We start from the raw sequence: 22139 nt of genomic DNA, 5'->3' as shown, positions 1-22139 counted from the left end.
TCTCCGCGGTTCACCGGCAACTGTCTGAGCGCTGCCATATCGCAGGTGATGCTGGTAGTGGAAACTGGTAGGGTATTTCCCCTACCGTAGTAGAAACTGCGCCGACGGCGCACCGACGAGCCGCTACCGCGGGACGGTGTGCGATGGCTGGAGATCCGGTATATGAAGACGGTACCTACCTACATACATGGCTGATGAAGGGATGATTTATAGGGCCTTCTTGGGAGGGAGGGGGCATGGAGAATGGACATCCACTCTAGGGGAGAGAGGTCATATTGCGCCACCTTAAGGATATCGGCCTATTGCGGCTAAAGTTGACCAGCTGTCATGCTTGATGATATCTCAAATTGTACCTCAGTTATTTTGGCATCAAATTACAACTCCTAATTTGTATCACACCCATTAAAATTAACAAGAGATAAGTTTTCCGACACACCTGCAAAGGGCGCATTTACGGACTACCCCATCAAAAAGCGCCCATGCCTCTCATGTAAAAGCGCCCTATTAAAAACAATGGTTTGCCACCTAACTAAGTAGCCTATTTGAACGTGTCAGCCCATTAACCATTTATGCTGTGAAGGCTAAGGTAATGGTAAGGTGAGCGGTCTAATAATCAAAGTGTTCAATGAAATGTGTCCCAACCACCAGATGCTGTTTCTCTGGGTTGAAGAATAGGGCGCAAATAGGTTGGGCGCAATTACGAATGGAACACATTTTTCATGAGCTTCAAATATGGCGAGGACAGCGAAGCCACGGTGGTGATAAACTTTCAAAACTACCATTAAACGAGCAATTAACAATGATTATTAGTTGAATCACTATCTCTAAGATAAACCATGACACTAGCAAAGGTCGAAATAGACTGTTTCAGTGTTTCGCGTAACAAAATAGAGGAAATCACAAAAAATGGTCTGCGAGAAAGCTGCGACACCTCACCTGCCCCCGTGGACCGGAACAAGAGCGAGTTATTGGTGGTGAAGTAAATGCACACACTCGAGTATTCATTCGAATCGAATTTTGGACAGGAGGAAGGTGTGGCGCATTTAAGAACATGGCGCAATATGACCTCTCTCCCCTACTCGATAGAAATTTGGGAGAGTGTGAATACTTAAAAGTGATCGAGCAAATGCCTACTGTAAAAGATAGTTTGAAGGCACGTAGCGACGCTTGCTCTCAGTCAGAGAATGTGCTTACGTTTCCTAAAAGATTCGTCTTTAGACACATAGAGTAGACATAGTTATCCGTACCGAATTCCATGCCAATTTCGTAGTTGAGACAATACTAATGGCTTTTGTACCGTGTACGTAGGTACGATATACGATGATGACCAATGAGTATCAAACAAAAGACTAAAGAGAGCGAGGCGCTAAAAGGTACACCCACAGCATATATGTAATCGCGTACGCAGCGCCAGCCCGAGGAAGGCAATGCACTATTTTGACGGCTGATACTTCATGCGGATTGCTGGTCCACTGGCAAATTGGAGGCAAGCTATTGATAAGGACCCATCACATCAGCACTCCTGTCAATAAGGATTAGATGGCCACGTCTAAGCCCCCTTATTGCAAACAGTTCGCTGAGAGTGCAAAGAAACGCCGCCAGCCTTAGGCACATCGATATTCAGCTAATCAGTTTACGAGTGATCGACAACCGTTATTGATGTCATCGTCTCAAAGGCTTCAGCTTATCGATAGCGGGCTCATTTCAAAATTAGCTGCCCTCAAGCGTCAGACAGTGATTTGCAGCCTGCAGTGATTTGCAGCCGCGCCCCAGTGGCGGTCTCGGCCAACTTCGCCCTAGTGAGGGGGGGGGGGGCATATGTTACCACCCACCTCTAACTCAAAAACTAAGAGGGCTAGAAAGACGCGGTAAAAGCAGTCGATAGCTCTCAATACGTACGTTTGAAAGTATTTCGGTCATTTTTCACCTTAGAGCAATATTGGGGTCACCAGAGGTCATCAAAGGTCAAAATTTGCCAATTGTCATTATATTTTTCAGAAAACATGCCGCTATCTCAGGAACTATGGTAGCTAGAAAAACGCATGGAAAAGCACTCGATAGCTTTTGAACTCTTCTTTTGAAAAGGTCATAATCAATATTGTCCTCAGGTCAACGGTTTAGCCTCCAGAGGGCAAAAACTCCAAAAATAGCTGTTTTTACGAAAAGTGTTTTTTCGACAATAACTTTCGACTACAAAAAGCCACGACATTTCTATTGCCAGAATCGTGTTCCCCTCACCGAGACGCGTCGAATGAACTATAATTTGACCTTGAAAGGTCAACTTAAAAATTTGACCTCAGGTCAAGGTCATGACCTGACCGGAAAAGGTCATGTTGCATATCAGTCGATGCGTCTCAACAAGACAAACACAATGAGACCATCCCCAGCGTTCTATCTCTTTCCAATCGCGAGTTATTGGCAAAAAACTGTTTGTAGCCTCAAATGACCTCGGATGACCTTTCTAGAGGCTATCAGCAAAAATGACACCTTGGTCATCACGAGTGGACTAAATCATTGTGATTCTGAAATATTTGGACTGTTCCTATGCGTACACACGGATCTAGAGGCATTTTCATTTTTCTCCATTGACTTGTAATGGAAAGGTCATGCCACTGACCTGACCTTAGGTCACGGATATAAAAAATCCGAGATATACAAATTGTAGGCTCCCATAACAGCATGCAATCCACCAAGTTTAAAACCTTTCTGACAAACACTGCAGGCTGGACATGATTGCAAACTTTTTTTTTAAGGCTTGGTCAGTTAACTTGACCTGGTGACCTGACCTGACATGACCTGGGGTCAAAAATTTCACACATTGTCCAAAATTGATGTACCAAAAGCTACCCCAAGCGGTGCGGCGCTACGCGCCGCGGTTTTTTATTCACACGCGAAAAACGCGACAGGGTGGTAACATATGCCCCCCCCCCCCCACTGGGGCGAAGGTTAATTAAACTAACCGATTCTAGGAGTTCAAGTACTAATCTGGGCGTGATGCCACTGTGGCTCTCGGTGGGACGGGGACGGTGACAGGAAGGGTGTTTTGTCGATAAACATCGTCGCTCACGATATGGCCTCGAAGACAAAGGCGATAACGCGGCAGACACGGAAGTTCGGTGGTTTATCGACCAGTCAGGTTGATATGATCAACCGGGTGCCGATAATCGCCTACAAACCGCTGGCGAGGAAAACGCGTTTCCCGGGCTTGTTCTAGCTGATACAGGGTCACTTGAATCACTAGTGTGTACACAAGATTTGCATGGAAGTTCAATAAAGCCCGCTACGAACGGATGACGCAACCGGAAATGGTGCCATAAGACGGGTGAGTGATGGGATAGCCTCCAGCTTGCCGGGTACAACAATTGGGAACACCAACCTAAGTCAATGGCTTGCCGTAGGAGTCCTGTAAAGTGCCAGCACAGCAGGAGGTCACGCATTGTCACATAATGTAACCATGAGCCACGATAATTGCATCAAAATGCGACAAATGATGTAACTACCGTCTTCAAGTACTGGACAATTTCGGACGGCCTTCTATTTTTTCAAATTGTAATGTTCTTTGTTCAAAGTCGCAGATATCTACGAATATCAATCAACGCGTAGCGTCTGTTACCGATTTCATCGCACCAACAAATCATTACTTTTCATCATGCTCCTAGATAGCGCATTCCCATTCTGACGTTATTTGCGAAAGTCGTAAGCCGATTCAACGTTAACCTGCACAGTCGAACCCATGGAGCACTCAGTGCACCTCTGCCAGTTTCCCCAGCGTACCACCCTCGAGTCCAGCGTACGCACCAGTGTACCGCCCTCCGGCTTCTTTCCACTACGGGCTGCCATATCCCGGCCACCACGAGTCGGAGCACATACACCAGCGCCATCTACACCTCCACCGACCACCCCTCGATTGCTACAGCTGCTGCTCCACGCAAACATCTGCGAGTCTATTGAACCGGTGCTTCCACGCCAAAACAGCTCAATCGAACCCAACTGCAGCCGTCCAATCGGGTAACAAAGCGTGTGCCGAGAATACGGAACAGCCCAAACGCGGCTAATGGGCTCGTAGAGCGACGACAGCGGCTGTCGGACGAAGCGAATGAACCGCACTGAACACTATCAAATTATACGGTGTGCCATGTATTCAACAATGGGACATGTTGGTGGCGACATTTCACACATGAAGCCGGGCGCGTCTCCCATACGCAGCGGACGCAGAAGGACGCGAGCCGTACACCGAGATAAAATAAATTATCCACATTAGCTCTTTAGAGTCGTAGCCGGTGGTCTAGCGGCCTTCTGGCACCGATCACGGTGTGTAGGGTATTAGTTGTGTGTGTGGTGGATCGGCCCCTAAGCGTAGTAGTTGAGATTGGTTTTCTTCTTGGCCTGGACCTCCATGATGGCGTCCATGAAGTCCTCATGTGTTACGGTAGTGGCCTCCCGACGGAGAGCGATCATACCCTGCGGGAACAGTTGGAACGGGGTCAGCTCGAACGGAAAACTTCCATTGTAGGCCGGCCCTAGACACGCAAAGAGCACGACTGTAAAACATACTGGCCGATACAGCATCATCAACCGGAATCATTACACTGAGCTCTTTTATTGAGACGACGCGTTAGTTTCATAGGTTGAAGGCATGTTGTAAAAAAAAAAACTTGTGAAGCAAGCTAGCCTACGATGACTGCGAAATTTGAAAAAAAAACTCTATTCTGGAAGCATGACAGATTGACTTCCACAATGTATCAATATATTTAGTTAGCAAATCACATGAAAATGCTGCTCAACCCAACACTGACAAAAGTCACCGAAAGGCATTCCACTGTTACATGGGCTGGCCAGACGGTTTCAGACGTATAGTGAAGCCACTCACCGCCTCGACGCAGACGGCCTTGCACTGGGCGCCGTTGAAGTCGTCCGTGGAACGGGACAGCTCGTCAAAGTTGACGTCCGGAGACACGTTCATCTTACGGCTGTGGATTTGCATAATCCTGGCGGGTGGGCAGACAGGGATCATCTGTTAGTACCTTGGTTCAGTTGGGGCTGGATTCCATCAGTTCGGGCAAGGGTTCTCTGACTCTCCCCAGTCGGAATCAGCCCCTCCCTTCATTCCGGACTCATTCCCTTTATTTAGTCCGGACTTAGTCTCAATTCAGCATGATCCTTCTCACTTCAATCAATACCCGTTCCACTCCTGTCCTATACCTGTCCTTTCAGCTCATTTCAGCATCAACCCTCAATTAGCTAGCGCCTGCCCGTTTAATTTGATGCCTGTCCTTCCCTCCTTCCTTCCTGCCCGGCCCAGTCCAGCCCAGCCCAGCCCAGCCCAGTCCATTCCAGTCCCAGCCGCTTCTCTCACCTGGCCCGGGCCTGTTCGTTCGGGTGCGGGAACTCGATTTTTCGGTCGAGTCGGCCGGACCGCAGCAGTGCCGGGTCCAGAATGTCCACACGGTTGGTGGCGGCAATCACCTGATGGAGTAGCAGACAATCGTCAGCGTGTGACACACGAGAACACGCCGAGAAGCTGGCGAACAGTACAACAGCGCATGACAGAAGCGGTCGAGAAACCGGCCGCCAAGCGGCGTTGGAAATAATAATAAAAAAAAACGACAAAAAGATAAGATTGGCAAAAGTCGCACATGCGCAACGTGATGTATTTACATTGCAATAATATCGGAAATTGGTGCATTACATGAATAAAATTACTTTCAAACAAGGCGATACAGGCCGGCAACAAGGCCAATAAGGCGAACAAAGGGTAGGATGTTACGGCAATCGACTTTGTAGTTTGCAATATTATTCGCAGTGTCAACAGACATTGATACACTTGTCCAAGCCGTTTTCGCTCGCGAAAAGCCAACATTACAATGATATTCACCAACATGGACAGCATCGCATGCCGAAGCGAAAACCTCATGACACTTCAAGTACCTTTTTCAATACCCACTAAGCTCAAGACAGCAATAAAACTAAGACCATAATTTGCTGTCCTCGCCTTATCAGCGGCCATAAAAAGGCTACCTATGTCAGCGGCTCAGTGCGCCTGACATTGAAACAACAAAGCTACCAGAAACCAACGAGCAGTGCCGCCCCGCCAAACACAGTGACACACCCCACCTAACCCGGCACCAGCGGCGGTGGACACGGGGTTCGGTCAGCACACGTGTCACCTATCGATCATACAAACACCAACCGTACCACAGCGGCGACCAGGCAGCGAGGCGTCGCCGCCCGAGCACCCAGTCAGTATCACCGGCACTCGGATCACCGGCTGGCAGCACTCATTAGCACCGCATAAACAGGACAGAGTCGTAAACACCGACCGAATGCCCAGACCGATAGCGGTGCTCACTTGTTAACGCCGCCAGATATCGGAACAGACGGCCGTTCAGGCAGGCCGGGGAGCGAGCTGCCGTCGGTAACTGTCCGATGACATTTGCAGCTCGTATCGACGGGACGTGTTTGAAATATCGCGTGCAGGGCTCTATTGATTCGTAACAGGCCGTAGACATGCTAGGTTATATGAGGGCCTTATTATTATATTTTTATATAAGCAAAATAAACTGCAATTTGCAATGTTGCTAGCGTTTGTCATGCAACCCGATCTAATCATTCCAAATATGACATGGCTCAACCTCGCTTTCCAATTTGCATAATTGATTATCATGGTGTTATATAATGTCATTTTGCAGGCTAGCCACACAACAATGCTGGCACAGCAAAGCCAATATGACCATGTCATTGTTTTATCCATTATTTTGCAAGTCAACATCACATACATGCATCGTCTGATCACTTGTTGATCTGGATTTGGAACAGCCGAACAACGAAGGTAATCGTCAACAACCATTCCTTCAATACCTATAATCATACATAGCACGCTATTTATTTAGAGGGCGGCTATCGCCAGTCCGCATTCGTAACATCAGAAAGCCAGCTAGCTCCATTAAGCCCACAGCCGCGCATGTGAAACGGCCAGTCCCCGGCAGGCTACGGCTACGGCTGCCACCAGCCGCAACCATACCCGTCAGGAGGCTCATAACATCGAGCGCCCGTCGCGCCTCGAACCCACAACTTTTGCAACCGGGACGTGTGCTCTCACTACACGGAGTCCAACACTCTATCAGTACCAACTGAGCTACGGGACCGGCATAATCTCTCCGACCCCTCCTGTTGCCCGTGATTGAGAACAAGCTACTATCGTTCTTCATCTGATCGTCCAGTTAATATCATTTATCCGCCCCACCTCCTCTCCACAGGTCCCAGACTCTGTGTAAATGCCTAGGGAACCTTGATGTACCTTGATGTCGGTGGTAGAGGAGAATCCGTCCAATTGGTTGAACTTCACTTCTCCGCCCCCCACCGCCCTTTGATACACAGAGTTTCCCCTCTGATACTCTGAGTAAATACCACCGCGTCGGTCCTACCTTGATGTCGGTGGTGGAGGAGAATCCGTCCAGCTGGTTAAGCAGCTCCAGCATGGTCCGCTGGACCTCCCTGTCGCCGGCCTTCTCCGAGTCGAAACGCTTCGTACCTGGAGCATCAGGTTACCGATCAACACCCCATCACAGACGGCCGGGGTAGCCAAAATAGGTAGCTCACTTCGCAGTGTGTAGGCCATCCTACCATCCCCCTCCCCCTCACACACACAAAATTAAGCAATACCACGAGATGAGTTACTCCTACCGTCTACAGCCCCGGACAGCTCAGCGATTTCTTCACGACGGCCCTACCCCCTCCCCCCGGACACGCTGAGTTCCTCCTCTCTGCCCCAAACCACTGAACTAACACCATTGCCCTAAAGTCCCCCCCCCCCTCCATCCACCACTCACCGATGGCATCCAGCTCGTCGATGAAGATGATGGCCGGCGCCTTCTCCTTGGCCAGTGCGAACGCGTCTCGCACCAGCTTGGCACCGTCACCGATAAACATCTGTACCAGCTGCGGTCCGGCCAGCTTCAGGAATGTCGACTTGGTCTGGGCCGCGCACGCACGCGCCAGCAGCGTCTTACCTATGGATAGGGGTGGGGGAGGGCAGATGTCAGTGGTGTGGTACAGATTTGGGAGGAGACAAATTGATGGTATGATAGGAGAACCGCTTTTCGCAGAGCACAGTCAGAAACAAAAGTTTCTATTTTTAGAACCTAGACTTGACCACATCACATCACTCTTCAAACTTTTTTAAGAAGCAATGATCGAAACCATCTATTCCAACACGTTAGGGGTGGGTTGTCTGTGCCGAAAGCAATATGACCCATCAGTGCAACAGGAAAACACTAAAAACGGACGAAAATATTGTGTTACATTTACTCAGACAGAGGGCGCTATATTCGACCAGTACAATGTCGTCCCATTGCTCAGTGTAACTACGCCTCAGCTGACACGGTTTATATCAGCGTTATGCCACTGTCGTTCGCTCCACTAATAGCCCCTCTTCCCCAGAATAGTGTTGGGAGACACCTGAGAGACATCCCTTCCACACACTCTTAGCCCACATATTTTATCACACTACTGGCTCGTGTCGGGCGGTTGGTGAAATGGAGAAGTCGTTACAGCATTACAGCATTCTCGCCGGAACCCCTACCCCTGACCGGTGAAGATAGGGGATCGATACCATCCATCAGTGTAAAATGACCCCAGTTACCCCCTAATGACCGGTGCCGGGCGGGCCGTATAGGAGGACGCCCTTCGGCGGCTGGATGCCCAGGTTTGTGAACCAGTCTTTGGTAGTAAACTACATATCCATTGGTAGATTTACCCACGTTACCCCCCATTGGTACTGACCGGTGCCGGGCGGGCCGTATAGGAGGACGCCCTTCGGCGGCTGGATGCCCAGGTTTGTGAACCGGTCTTTGTGGGTCATCGGTAGAACCACAGCCTCGATCAGCTGAAATGTGCCAACAGACAGTTAACGACCGCACGGTAAAATAGCAAACAATAGACAGTACACGTGAAGGTTAACGAGATAAACAGGAAAAACATACATCACGATATGATAGCATGACCCGTCAGCCGGTCCCGTAGCTCAGTTGGTTAGAGCTTTGGACTCTGCGTGGTGAGAGCACGCGTTCCCGGTTATGACAGTCCGGGTTCGAAGCGCGACGGGCGCTCAACATTTATGGGCCTCCTGACAGGTATGGTTGCGGTTGGTGGCAGGCCGTAGCCAGGCGAAGTCAGCGAGGGGACCGGCCGTGCGCGGCTTTGTGCGCACGTTAAACTTTGGACTCTAAATTCTGCCATAGAATCGGAATTGCGCGATCGTAGGGTAGAGGGCAGGGTCATCGCAACAAGCTTCGCTTAGCGGTGACTCTGTCCTTGTGAATCCTTCCCATCAAAAGGTTCGGACTAAATTTATAATTAAAAAAAATCACCGGTATCATGAAATAGTTCCATGACACTCCTAAGCCTGTGAACATCAAAAATTGCTACAAACTGTAGTTAAACGCAATAATAATGCAATTTAATAACTGTAGTTTTACGCAAAAAGTCAAATTAACTTCAACACAGATGTTCATCACGGCAGCACCAAACAGTGCCCACCAAACGGCACCCCATGTCTCCACGGCCCGATCCCCCTGGCCATACCTCCTGAATCTGTTTGTCCAGCCCTCCGACATCCGAGTACTGTTCGGTGGGCCGCTCGTCCACCTCCATGGCTTTGACACGCGAGTCGTACTCGGCCGGCAGCGCCTCCAGGATCAGGTACGAGTCCTTGTTGACGCCCACCAGGTCACCCGGCTTCAGGTCCTCCGGGTCCACGAGGCCAATCACCGGCAGGAAGTATGTCTGTGGGGAAGGGTTATCGGGGTTCAGTTAGACTTAAGGGGTTGGGAGAGCGGGAGGGTACAACGCAAGATGACAGTGACGATAGCAGTGGTGTTTAATTATTTCTATCATAGTGAGAATAAATGTCATTCAATGTTAACACATAAAAAAGACGAAGACGACATTCAGTGCTCCCGGGGGGCTCACTGCCAGAAATATGTGATGATTGCTCCGTGCTCGACTTGTGACTAGTTAATAAAGCGGCAAAAAGTATTGGCCCGATCGTGCACCCTTAAATCCGGCTAACATAAAAAGAAAAACTCGGTTCATACGCAGCACTTTGACGAAAAGATATGATAATTATGTCACGTGGTCAGTGTCCTAGGCAATCAGCGTAGAAATCAGCTACCTACCAGTTACAGACGTTACCATTAACCATCTCTAGGCATACAACAGGAAACCCGGTTAGCCTCTACCGCACTGCAACCCCCGATAGCTCCGGCCCCTCACCTGTCTGGTCGATGTCTTCACCACTGCACACTTGCCCTTCCGCTGTGAGTCGAGGTCGACATTGGCACCATCCTCCTCACCCAGGTCCTGGGGATCGACATCCAGCAACTGCCCCGCACACAGTGGGTCAGATCACGGCATGAAAGGGTCAGAAACGAGACAGTTGGACAATAGGGGTTTAAGTGTAGCCTGTTAGACCAGAATAGTTTAACCATGGATGATATAACACTGGATTGGTGTCTCGTGGAAATTAACATTGGGATCCGCGACATTGGGATCAGGCCTGCCATCTAGCGAGAGAATTATCGTAAGTTAGGAGCTAGCCGAGTGAACGCTATCTCTCAGCATTATGACACACGTGGGTGTGGTGTGTTAGTTGGCTTGAAGTGCATATTCCCACGAGTTGGAGGTAATATTACTGGACTTGAGCCGATAAAAAATGTCTTAAATGCTTGAAAGCCAAAAATGTCAAGCAGCCTTTAGGTAATAACGAAAATAAAATGCGTAAGACGGTGTGTATTGAAACGCCCAGTCCCATCGGCTTGTACGACCTTTTCAATGGTCATTTACTCACAATGGTACAGCAGTTTGGCAATATGTCATACATATTTGGTAGGCTTATTCCTACTTCTCCGAATTTCGCTCGATTTTCTTCATCTTAGTTAATTGTTACGGTACGTGCCACGTGCCAAGTTAGGGGTGTCGCAATTGCTCCACATAAAGTAACTCCGCAATGGCTGGGCCCCTTACAGTTAAACTTCGTCAATAGTTATGCACCCAGCGGCCAATGCAGTTCCATGAGTCACTATGAGGGTGCTACTGCACGTGCGCACGTGCGGGGTGCCGCTTCCATATCTCAAGAACGGCTGGGCGGATAACACTCAAACTTGGTACACAAATGTCACATCGATGCTCGCACTGCATTGATCAGTGCTTACATTGGTGCAGAGTCGTTAGGAAACCGTTGAACTGAGATGCGTGATGTTTATGCCTTTCTGTTCCAGCAGCTGATTGATCCGCAACAGGAGATCCTTGTTTGTGAAGGCTTCGTCTCCCTTTTCTACCCCTTGTTTAAAATAACATTAACAATGTACGAAGAAGATCACGAATCAAAGTTGTTTTAGGCGGCTATCTTGGGCCAGGGCTGCGGAGTTGTAGTCAGAGCCAGCGGTTCAGTTCCGACTCGGAGTCGGTTGATTTTTAAAAGCTTTAGTCGGAGTATGAGTCGAACGTCACCGAAAAGTCATCGACACCACAGACTTACCAGGGCTGCTGAGTCAGAGTCAGAGTCGGAGTCTGTGTGAATCGACAGTTCTGCCCGGAGGAGTCGGAGTCGATATTTGGATACCAGAATCGGAGTTGGAGCCAAAGTCACTGAAATTTCATCGACTACGCAGCACTGGCTGGGTCTTTTTCATAGAGCGTCTTCTTCTTCTTCTTCTTCTTCTTCGTGTTATCGGGGCAAGAGGCACGATGTCCTGTAGGGCCCGTTCTCGCCGATTTCCATAACTTCACTTAGTACTCAGTCTGTTACAGGAGTGGAGTACCAGATCGACTCCCAGTGTGCATCCAGCCTGTTCTTAAAGACGTTGACTGAGGGCGAATGTACAATTTCTGCTGGAAGCCCGTTCCAATCGTTAATACACCGCACAGAAAATGAATTCAGTCTGGCACGGCAGGTTGCACGAGGCTTCCGTAGTTTAAGTGTGTGACCCCGAGTTCGCCTTTCAGGATTCGTTGCCAGAAGCTCTGAAGGATCAGTATCAACGTGGCCGTGCAGCATCTTGTATGCGTGAATCATATCCATGCGTCTACGCCGATAGTACAGTGACGGGAGCTTCAGTCTCTTCAGCCTTTCAGGATATGGAAGGTGGCGGATGCTCACCACTAACCGGGTGGCTCTTCTTTGAACCCTTTCGACTGCCTTCTGATCAGCTCTATTGAACGGACCCCAAACAAGACTGCTGAACTCCAGGTGAGGCCGCACGAGAGATTTGAACAGAAGAGGCAGGGTAAATTCATCTAAAAAGGCGAAGGACCGGCGGATGACGGCAAGAACTTGAGACGCTTTGAAGACCGCCGTAGACGCTTGCTGTCGAAACTTCAAGATTGAGTCGACCTGCACACCCAGGTCTCTCTCGACTGACGTGTTTGTCAGTCTGTCCGACCCCATTTGAAATGAGTGGTGGTCCTTGGCTGCACCAACATGAAGCACTTTGCACTTATTCTCGTTAAATGGCAGCTGCCAAGTTCTAGACCATTCCACGAGGGCGTTCAGGTCTGCCTGCAATGTCCGCACATCATGTTCAGAAGAGATGCCTGAGAACAGCTTTGTGTCATCTGCAAACATTCGCACATTTGAAGTGACAGCATCTGGCAAGTCATTGACATAGAGCAAGAAGAGCAATGGGCCCAACACTGAGCCTTGGGGCACACCACTGCGCACAGGGACCAAATCTGACAGGTTTCCATATAGGGACACTTGCTGCATTCTGTCATCCAGGAATGATTCAATCCAAGACAACACTCGGTCACCAATACCATAACAGCGCAGCTTGCCTATCAGTCTCTTGTGTGGGACGGAGTCGAACGCCTTTCGAAAGTCAAGGTAAATCACTTCGACCTCCGTCTTGTCCTCCAACAGGCGGCTCCATGAGTCTATAGAGTCAAGCAGTTGCGTATCACAAGATCGCTTCGGGCGGAAGCCATGTTGGTCCTTGGACAGCAGGTCATTTGACAGCAAATGGTCCATTAAACAATCACGAATGAGCGACTCGAGAATCTTACAGGGAACAGATGTGAGGCTGACAGGTCTATAGTTTCTTGGGTCTTCCTTTTCACCTTTCTTAAAGATTGGTATGACTTTACCGTGCTTCCAGTCTGCAGGAATAGACCCAGTTTCAAGCGATTTTCGGAACAGTAAGGTCAAGGGAAGGGAGAGAGGACCACTCAATTCCCTTAAAACGCGGGGGTGAATGTCATCAGCTCCTGGGGCACTATTGGGGTTCAGTGCTTTAAGCTTTTGCTTCACTGTGAAAAGATTGACTGGTATATCGATCAGCGGCGGCCCTGTGTAACGGTTTGCTAGTTGTGGCACGACATCCGTTTTTTCAATAGTGAATGCGCCTGAGAAGACGTCATTCAGGAGCGAGGCCTTCTCTTTTTCCTCGCTAACAAGCTGGCCCTGGTCGTTTCTTAGATCACCAATACTTGATTTAACTTTACGGCGGCTGTTCACATATTTCCAAAAAGCCTTCGGGTTTTCTTTCATGTTTGCTGATATCTTAGCTTCAAAATCTTTCCTTAACTGGCGAGTCAATGTCCTAAGCTTATTTCTGCAAATCTTATATCTGCTATAGTCGATGGGGTCTTGCGTTCTCATGTACACTGACCACAGTACCTTCTTCTTCTTCTTGAGGTTTAGTGAACGGCTATTCATGTAAACGTTCTTTTTAGACTTGACGTTTCTTGCTTTGGGTATGCACTCACTCATCAGCGATTCAAGTTTGCTCCTAAACCACTTGTAACCCGCGTCTACACTCATGGTTGACAAACAGCTCCAGTCAACTGCATGTAGTTTTACACGCAAGGCCGTGAAGTCAGCGCGGTGAAAATTCCATTTCAAGCCGGCAGAAGAACATTTTTTGTTGTAACAGGCAATATCGCATTTCAGTAGCACATGATCACTCCTTCCTAATCCAGGACAATATTTGATCTTTGTTATCATATTCTCATCATTTGTAAACACCAAATCCAGTATACTAGGCCTACAACCCTCTCTAAATCTGGTAGGCTTGGTGACATGCTGGAACAGGAATGCATCCTGAACGGCAGACAAAAACTTGTTGGCAAAATGTGCTTCAGATGCGCTGCAAAAGTTGTTTTCCCAGTCAATCTGAGGAATGTTAAAATCCCCAACAATGAGCAGGTGAGTGTGCTTGAGAGAAATCGCATTTTGGAGTAAGCAAGACAAATCATCAACACTTCGATGGGGGTCGCCTGAGGGGCTGCGATAAATGCATCCGGCAAGTAGCACGTCATTGTTTTCCAAGCACAATTGTACCCAAAGTTGCTCTTTAAATCTTGAATCTGGAAAATGTACGTTGGAAACTTTCAGTCGATGATGAATATAGATGCATATGCCTCGAATGCCAAGGTAATTGGTATCATCAAAGTTGGTGTGCACTTCATAACCAGGCACAGAGAACAAGACAAGGGGCACTGACGACATCCGCACCTTCGGTAGCGCTTCAGTGATGAAAATGATATCGGGATCTTCACCACAAATAGTCATGCACAAATCATCCCTCTTGTTCAACAATTGGTCCGCATTTGTGTACCAAATACGTAGGCACCGAGTGCCCTCAGAGGCATTCTTCACGGGCAGTCACGCTTGCTGAGGTTCTGGAGGACAGCCATCAGACACCGTAACATCCAAAGATAACACAGGGGAGGTATCGTTACGTGCTGATGCATCAGCTGGAACCAAGTCATGGGTTGCAGCCGACGACCGGACGACTGGCAAGGTAATGGATCTGGCACTGTCCCTTGCACTATCGAACCTCCGACCGGCTTGGGCATGTGAAACTGGCCTGTCATTGGAAATGATTCTCCCGTTGCGGATTACAAGGCTTTGTTCACCGGCTGCCCTGCGAGAGCGGAGCTCATCTCTCAACTTCCTAGAAGCCTCGCGCTCCACCTTAGTTTGGTCGGGGGAGAGGTATATGTTTCCCCATCGCACTGAATGGCGGAGCTGCGGGGCCATTTTCAGCAGTTCTTGCTTTATGTCCTCGTTCTCCAGCGTTACCACGAGCAGTCTGGGTTTGTCAGGGTTAGCCTTGCCGACCCGAAAGGATCTGGCCACGCTAACTCGTAGTCGAAAGGTTTCCTTGACCATCTCCAAAAATTGGTTGATGTCTTCCTGGGACCTCTGCTCCAAAGTTCCAGCCCTCGGCTCCGGGAGGTTGTGCAGGATGATGTTCTTTTTTCGCTTGTCTTTGTCGAAAAAATCGTCAACGACTTTGGCTATACTTGGGACGTCGTTTGGAGGTGTGGCAGAGAGTGGCAAGGCTGACAGCTTAGCGGACACTTCACTTATAACTTCGGAGCACGAACCTCTCACTATTTCGGCATAGGTACTTTCCTGTGACTTTTTCTCGCTTATGCATCCTTCAATCAGCTTCATTCGATCACCTGCGGCTTTTTCTTGTTGTTTTAGGATAGCAGTGTTTTCCAGAATAGCCTGGTGCATTTCCTATATGTCTTCCTATATGTCTTTCTTTCAATATGTCTTGAATGACATATTGAGCGGCAATGACGTTAGCAATTCCGTTCAACTTTTTCATTAGACTTATAGATAGTACTTAACGTTTGTTTTGTTCTTTGATCGGACAATTTGTTTGATTTAGGCCAAGTAAAGACTCTTGTGAAAAATAGCGAAAACGACACGTGCTGGCGAAGTCTCCAATAACTCCCTGTTTCACGATTTAATGAGGAAATAACATGGAACTGCTTATCTTATTACTGACCCTGCACATAAATCTATTAATTTCTTCGCTTTTACTGACATATAAAGACATAACCTTTTAAAAAATTGCACAACAAGCCCGCTTCTACACCATACTCCCATGTGTCACAATGCTAATCAGCGGCTTTCACTCGGCTTGCTCCTAACTTACGATAATTCTCCCGCTAGATGGCAGGCCTGAGCTCAATGTCGCCAAAAACTGCGAAGACACCAATCCATTATTATCTCATCCATGGTTTAACGATAAGCAAATATGAAAAAATGGCGATATTAGACATTGCGAGCGCAAAAAACTGCCAGAAGATAGACATCGCTAGCATGATGACAGGGCAAAAATTTCGCCAAAATCACCATAAGTATGGTAAATAACAAACTATACAAAACGCCGGGTGTAGTATCCTGTAAATACAATTGATCATGCCAAGGCTCGACAAGGCCAAGAGACGCCCAACCACCACTGTCGCTCCTCACTATTTCATTTACCCCACACTCCCTATAACACAACACATCCCCGTACGGCACGCCACATATGCATACCTCGATAACATTGGAGACCAGGTAGGGCAGTGTCTTGTTGAGTTTGATTTTCTCGGTGTTCTCTCGGATTTTGTCCTTCTGCGTCTGCAGCTCATGGGAGATGCGCATCACCTCCGACTTCATGATACGGATCTCGTTGTCCAGCAGCCGCGTCAGTCCCACAATCTCTTCCGTGTTCATACGCAGCACATTCTCACCCACGGACTCCTGAAGCATGGAGGCCCCGGTACTGTCAGTCAGCAATGAACTGTATGGTGGATGGATCATTGTTCAGATGTGACTTTATGGTTGGGGAAGCATTTATAGCAAATAGTTAGAAACCTGCACTGTCAGAAACCACCGGATGAAGCTGAAGCAAGATCAGTCAATTAACTATACACCATAATTATCTGAAAATGGTTGACGGATAGAATATCGATATCAGCTACCATTCCTAGTAGATTTCGGCTTTTATTGCGAGCATCTTTATCTTACCTCAGCATCTTCCCAAATGGAGCTGTCTTCCAATGTAGTCATTTTCAATTTGTATTTATGTGCAGTTTAAAACCCTGCAACAAAGAATATGTGATAAGATCCACAACCTAACAGCAACCTGCCTTCAAGATCGATAAACGAGCAGGCGCAATCGTGAGCCCCGCACGTGCGCTAATGCGACGTGAAACGAACTCGCGCGTGCCTCTCTTCTAACCGATCCATTCCGTAGTGTGCCTGTACCTACCTTGTAAGTACAGTCCAGCGCAGAAGTAATGTGCGGTTTCAGTCGTGGTTATGCTTTGCTTCTGTATCTTAGGAACAATTAGCCAGACTACGATGAAACTAGGAATGTAGCTTAAATGTATCGTCATCCTTGCAGCTGCAAATTGATCTTTTGCTGTCTACTCCTGGATCACTCCGTATTGAAAAATCGTCAGTCAAAGCCATCTGTAGAGATTGGTAAAACCGCACATTACTTCAGGTGGTGGGCTGTACCAATTTTGATCACTAATGTAATGTCCCTAAAAAACGGTGTGTGGAATTTGAGCGAAATCTGTTCATAAGATCCGGAATCGCACAATGCACGTGCAAAATGACACCTCCACCGACTTGTTCAGGGTTTCCTTCTGGCTGGTCCCAAACAGCCTACCAAATTTAAGAGCACAAGGTCCAGCGGTTCTTAACCCATGAGCCGCTGTGTGTGTGTGTGTGGGGGGGGGGGGGGCATAAAGTTGCCGCCTTTACGTTGTGTGCGATAGCTCCGAAACCTGATATGAACTTGAAACTTGGTACCTAACTGTTTCAAATGAATACCTAGGCAATATTTGAGAAAAGTTTGGTGGTTGTAGCTCTTAAGACGATGGTCACAGTGACGTCATAAACTTTTGTCGTTTTCCGATATGGAGAGTTTCTGATGTCACTGAGCATGAAGCGCGACGCTAAATGAACTTAACAGCTCCTGCTGTCATCCTGACACATCTAAAGGCTGAAACAGACTCTTTCCGCGTTCAGGAAATCGCATGCGAGAGCCTATTCAAATGCATTGTAATTCTTCTCGCATCAATCGCTTGCGGGAAGTGCGTGCGATTGATGCGAGCGTGCTTCTATGTATTTGAATAGGCTCTCGCATGCGATTTCCTGGCTGCGGAAAGAGTCTGTTTCAGGCTTTAGACCTTACCTCTGGATAATTTCCAAATTCACCGTAGCTGCACTGGCTGAATGATCGCTTTGAAAATTCAGCAATTGATAAATGCTACAATGCGTACCTATAAAACATATATTTCATAATTTTGATATCAGCGACCTAGTCAGTCACTAATCAGGACAATTTTAAATTGCTTGAAACTCTCGCCTTACTTGTGTTTTGCCAGCTGCTAACGAACACGTATGGGGGGGGGGGGGGTCGTTCATCGTTGGACCCCCTTGTCGCTCGGTCCCCGATCGAGCTAGGGCTTCACAGAAAAACGAGCGTGTTGCCCGTGACGAGAGGAAGCCGATGATACCCAATTTTAAGGTCCTAGGTCATTGGTTATCCTTCCAGGTCAGACTAAAGACCTAAAAGTCGGAAAAATCGGGACCCGTTAGAACATCGTAAAGTGAGGTAATTATGGGATCTTCAGGGCGCTGATCACGAATTTCATGTTAGTTTTGATAACAGATGATGTCTTCATGTATTTAGGTCAGGTCGGGTCAGGTCAGGCCAGGTCAACCAGTAGGCGACCTGCTGGTTATCCATAGAATATGGATAGCCATATTCTATGGCTATCCATAGAATATGGCTATATGGCGGCCAGAATATGGCTATAGAATATGGCGTAGGTTCAACTGCCACTGACGGCTTCATAACATGTTACGTAGGCATCAAAACTACTTCGTAACGTTCAAATGGGTGCTAGTCGCTAGATTCGGAATTAACTCCAAAAACTACCCTTGATATATCGAGTTCGCGGCTGGGAAGCTCCATGTCATTTGACCTGCGTTACTACATTCAGCGAGCTGGCAACTGGCGAGAGGGCCACGCTAGAACCAGGAAGACTGTGCCGCCAGCCACCTACTCAATCTCATCACTGTGGCACGTTCAACTTTTGAGCAATCTTGGCCTGAAGTCTGAACTTCACATGACCCTGACACCCACCACAAGGACTGGAACATCATTTCACATGTTTGAATGTTAGCAACCACAAAAAGATTGGAAACATCCAGATAATGAGAGCCGACACACGCCAAATCGAGATTCCTTCAAACACCGTCTCGAGAAACAGGTCACAGGTCAAAGGTCACTTGAGTCAGGGTAATGTAAGTTTCAGGGTAGGCTGAGGCATCAAAATGATTCATTTAAACTGAACTCAAGGGTACTTAAAGTTTTGACTCACAAGCAATCAGCCTTCTCATTCTGCAGTCTGCTCGAATGATTTACAAAAAACTGCGGAGTCATGGGTCAAAACAGAAAAAAGTATGTTCAACGTTCGACCAAGCCTTTATCATTATTGCGACAGCTCGCAAAGCTGACAGTTTAAATTTACTTAGAATGCGTAAGTAGGGTCATCAAACTGCAACTGCAATGGCTATAACAATAAAGTAACAGTAACGCAAATCGGGCCCTCAGGTACCTACCCTTCCTACCAGTGGCGGCGGATTCGATTTTGGCGTGGGGGGGGCAAGATCCCAGTCGAGATGATGTCATAGGCGGATCCAGAAAGGCGTTTTCGACGCTGTAGGGGACATACCCCCCCCAAAAAAAAAGTGTCCAAAATCCAAAAACTCCTCGGATTTCGATTCCTTACTGCTGAACAGTATAAAAAAAAAATCCTGATAAAAATGTTATTATTAGGAAACATAAGGTACGTTTTGTCTATTTCGGGCGATGTAGGGGCCAGGGGGAGGGGGAGTAAATATTTGCTTTAAATGCCCGCTCTCTGGATCCGCCAGTGGACGATGTAACGCATTTCGTATTGCTGTATTAGAAAAAAGCTCCAATGGGAAAAATTGTGCCATAACCCGATCGTATATCAGATGTTGAAGAACGGTGCCAAACCTTTTGAAGTAGGCGAGCGCTACTCTTCAATGAGGTAACTCGTTACCATTTCCTCTGTTCATTTTACGTTGGATTTTCGTTTAACTTCCTTTAAAAAGTATTTCTGAGACAGAATCAACTGAAACTAGCTCACAGCGGGAGGAGACCGCTCAAACATTCAGAGACAGTCGGTCGCATCTAAACCTATTGGGACAGCGATCCGCCAGAAACCCTCCCCAAGGCAGTAGTTCGCCAACTAAGCTCACCGAGACGGGCTGTCTCGATGGGTTTATCCTACAGTAAGCCCACAGCAAGGCTTAACTAAGGCCCAAACGCTCGTCAAGCTGGGAACGGAGGGCTGAGGTGAGGAAGTCGAGCAGCGGACTAGGGTGAAGGAATTCGGTGAACTGGATGCAGAAGCTCTGGGGGGGGGGGGGGCGTTTCTTTATTAGGACTTAAGGGTGCGCTGACTGCGGTAAGGTCCAAATTATCACACCAAATTTTACCACGACATCTACCGGTTCAGGCACTCGAGAATCAGCGGCCAGTGATATCTGCAAAGACGAAGCATTTCCAACCCAGCTTCAGCCTAGTGTGGGCGCATCAGGTGGCTTTAATTACAGTTGCACATACCAAACGACCTCAGTGCAGCCAGTCTGTCGCCGAAACCATTCGGAACAGACTTCAACGAAAAGTGAGACAAGGTTAGTGCTATCGTTAAGTGCCATTATAGACTTGGACCCCGTTGGCTTGACCCATTTTACTCATTTTTCCAAAATGCCTTAGATTTTGCTTTCGTGTTCGATGCTCTGTATTTTATAGCCAGCCTTTAGCCAGAGGGGGCCCCACTAATGATCAGTGCCCTAGCCCTCAAAAGTTTCCAACGTTAATTTTAACTTATTTAATAGTGAATACTGAAATAAAGCGGATACTGAACTGTGAACATCCAGTTTTTACACTGGCCCCACACAAGCCTCCGAATGCCCAAAGCAGATATCTGATGACTGGCCTTTGGGTGTCATACCGTGCATTTGTCAATGTGGTCAATGTGTACGACCTCGGCGTTTACCATTTTACTTGCACTGGAAACTGTTGCGCTCGAAAAAAAAAACAGGGGAGTGGCTTATTACGAGCGCTCATCAGTCCTAACTACCCGCAGGCGAATGGCTAGCCCTTCCGTCTCCGCTCGCTTGCGATTTGGCATTCATGTAGGTACAAAATAGCGGCAAACGACCACTGAGGGTGTGAGTTGCGTCTCTTGCACACTTAAAATATCTCTAAATCGAATCTGAAAAGACAAAAAATGTTATAAATCGGAAATGGTTAGCATTTACACATATTCAAAAGGCACCGTTGGACAAACTGTAGGAGTGCATAGCTGCAATATCAGGCTATGGAAATTTTCCTCATGTTTAGGGCACAAATTATGGAGGGGCAAGAATATAGGTTTGTCCCTCCTCCAGAAGTTTCTTAGGGAACGATGCCTCCTCTGCCACCCCGTATCCGTCGCCCCTGTAAGCGGTCCACTGAAGGCCTGGGTTGCCGCTGCGTCACGTTGACGCTTATAATGTCTCCAAAACTAGGGTGAAGAGAGGAAAACTTGAATTGAACGCGAACACTTGTCATTTAAGAAAGGCAACGTATGATAAAGTATATGGGCATCTGGTTACATCTTCAAATGATCGAACAGAATAGTCGGGTATATGTTTCTTGTCTAAGTTTTGTCACAAATTATGGGGGGGGGGCAAAAAGATACTTTTGCCCCCCCACGAGTTTGCCAGGGGGGGGCAGCTGCCCCCCCTGCCCCCCCGAATCCGCCGCCCCTGCTTCCTACCTACCACAAGATTAGGAAAAATGAAGGTACTTACTTATGGGCCGATACCTAGTGTCTTTCCTACCGCTTACTTTAACTGCAGCAGCCAATGCCTAGCTTTCACTCGCAATAAAAAAAAATTCGGCCCAAAAGTTGTGTATCCTAACACAACACAGTGCGTCTCACAAAGCGATGATTGCCTCAGTGCGCCACAATAGCAATTATTGCAAGTAAACAAGGAATTGTTCTCTTGGCTTTCAAGAAATAAAAAGAAGTTAATGTTTTTACGTGATTGATAATGGCTGATAAAACATAAATTATCATAAAAACTGCTGAACAGTATTGTTTTTTTGTTATTTCCTTATAGTTTATAATCACCCCCCCATATATGAGTTGCTGAAGTCGCCCATGTACTTTTAAAGTTAAATATATATTTTTTAAATTTTGAGTTATTAAGTGTTTTATTAGCATCTAAAACAGTAAAATTTGTAATCATCATTTTT

General features: G+C 47.5%; 1 protein-coding gene across 3 annotated transcripts; it reads right to left on the bottom strand.

The window, feature by feature from the left end:
* Positions 1-4121: 4121 nt before the first annotated feature.
* Positions 4122-22049, bottom strand: LOC122386791 (26S proteasome regulatory subunit 6A-B). 3 transcript variants are annotated; one of them, XM_043376376.1, is made up of 11 exons: positions 21692-22049; positions 16811-16884; positions 16337-16543; positions 10273-10380; positions 9583-9783; positions 8782-8884; positions 7830-8009; positions 7425-7531; positions 5357-5466; positions 4871-4988; positions 4122-4461 (listed from the first exon to the last, which is right to left on the bottom strand). In XM_043376376.1, exons 2-11 carry the CDS (start codon positions 16850-16852, stop codon positions 4351-4353), a joined length of 1287 nt encoding a protein of 428 aa, XP_043232311.1. In that variant the 5' UTR covers positions 16853-16884; positions 21692-22049; the 3' UTR covers positions 4122-4350. The 3 variants fall into 3 exon arrangements, with proteins under 3 accessions (XP_043232311.1, XP_043232309.1, XP_043232312.1); XM_043376374.1 differs by having other exon boundaries at positions 21823-21850; XM_043376377.1 differs by having other exon boundaries at positions 21804-21827.
* Between the last annotated feature and the right edge of the window lie 90 nt (positions 22050-22139).

The sequence above is a fragment of the Amphibalanus amphitrite genome, unplaced genomic scaffold (genome assembly GCF_019059575.1).
Source record: "Amphibalanus amphitrite isolate SeventyFive unplaced genomic scaffold, NRLGWU_Aamphi_draft 000262F_arrow, whole genome shotgun sequence".
NCBI classification, from domain to species: Eukaryota; Metazoa; Arthropoda; class Thecostraca; order Balanomorpha; family Balanidae; genus Amphibalanus; species Amphibalanus amphitrite.
Note: the sequence above shows the minus strand (reverse complement) of the source record. Positions and strands in the feature narration are given on the sequence as shown.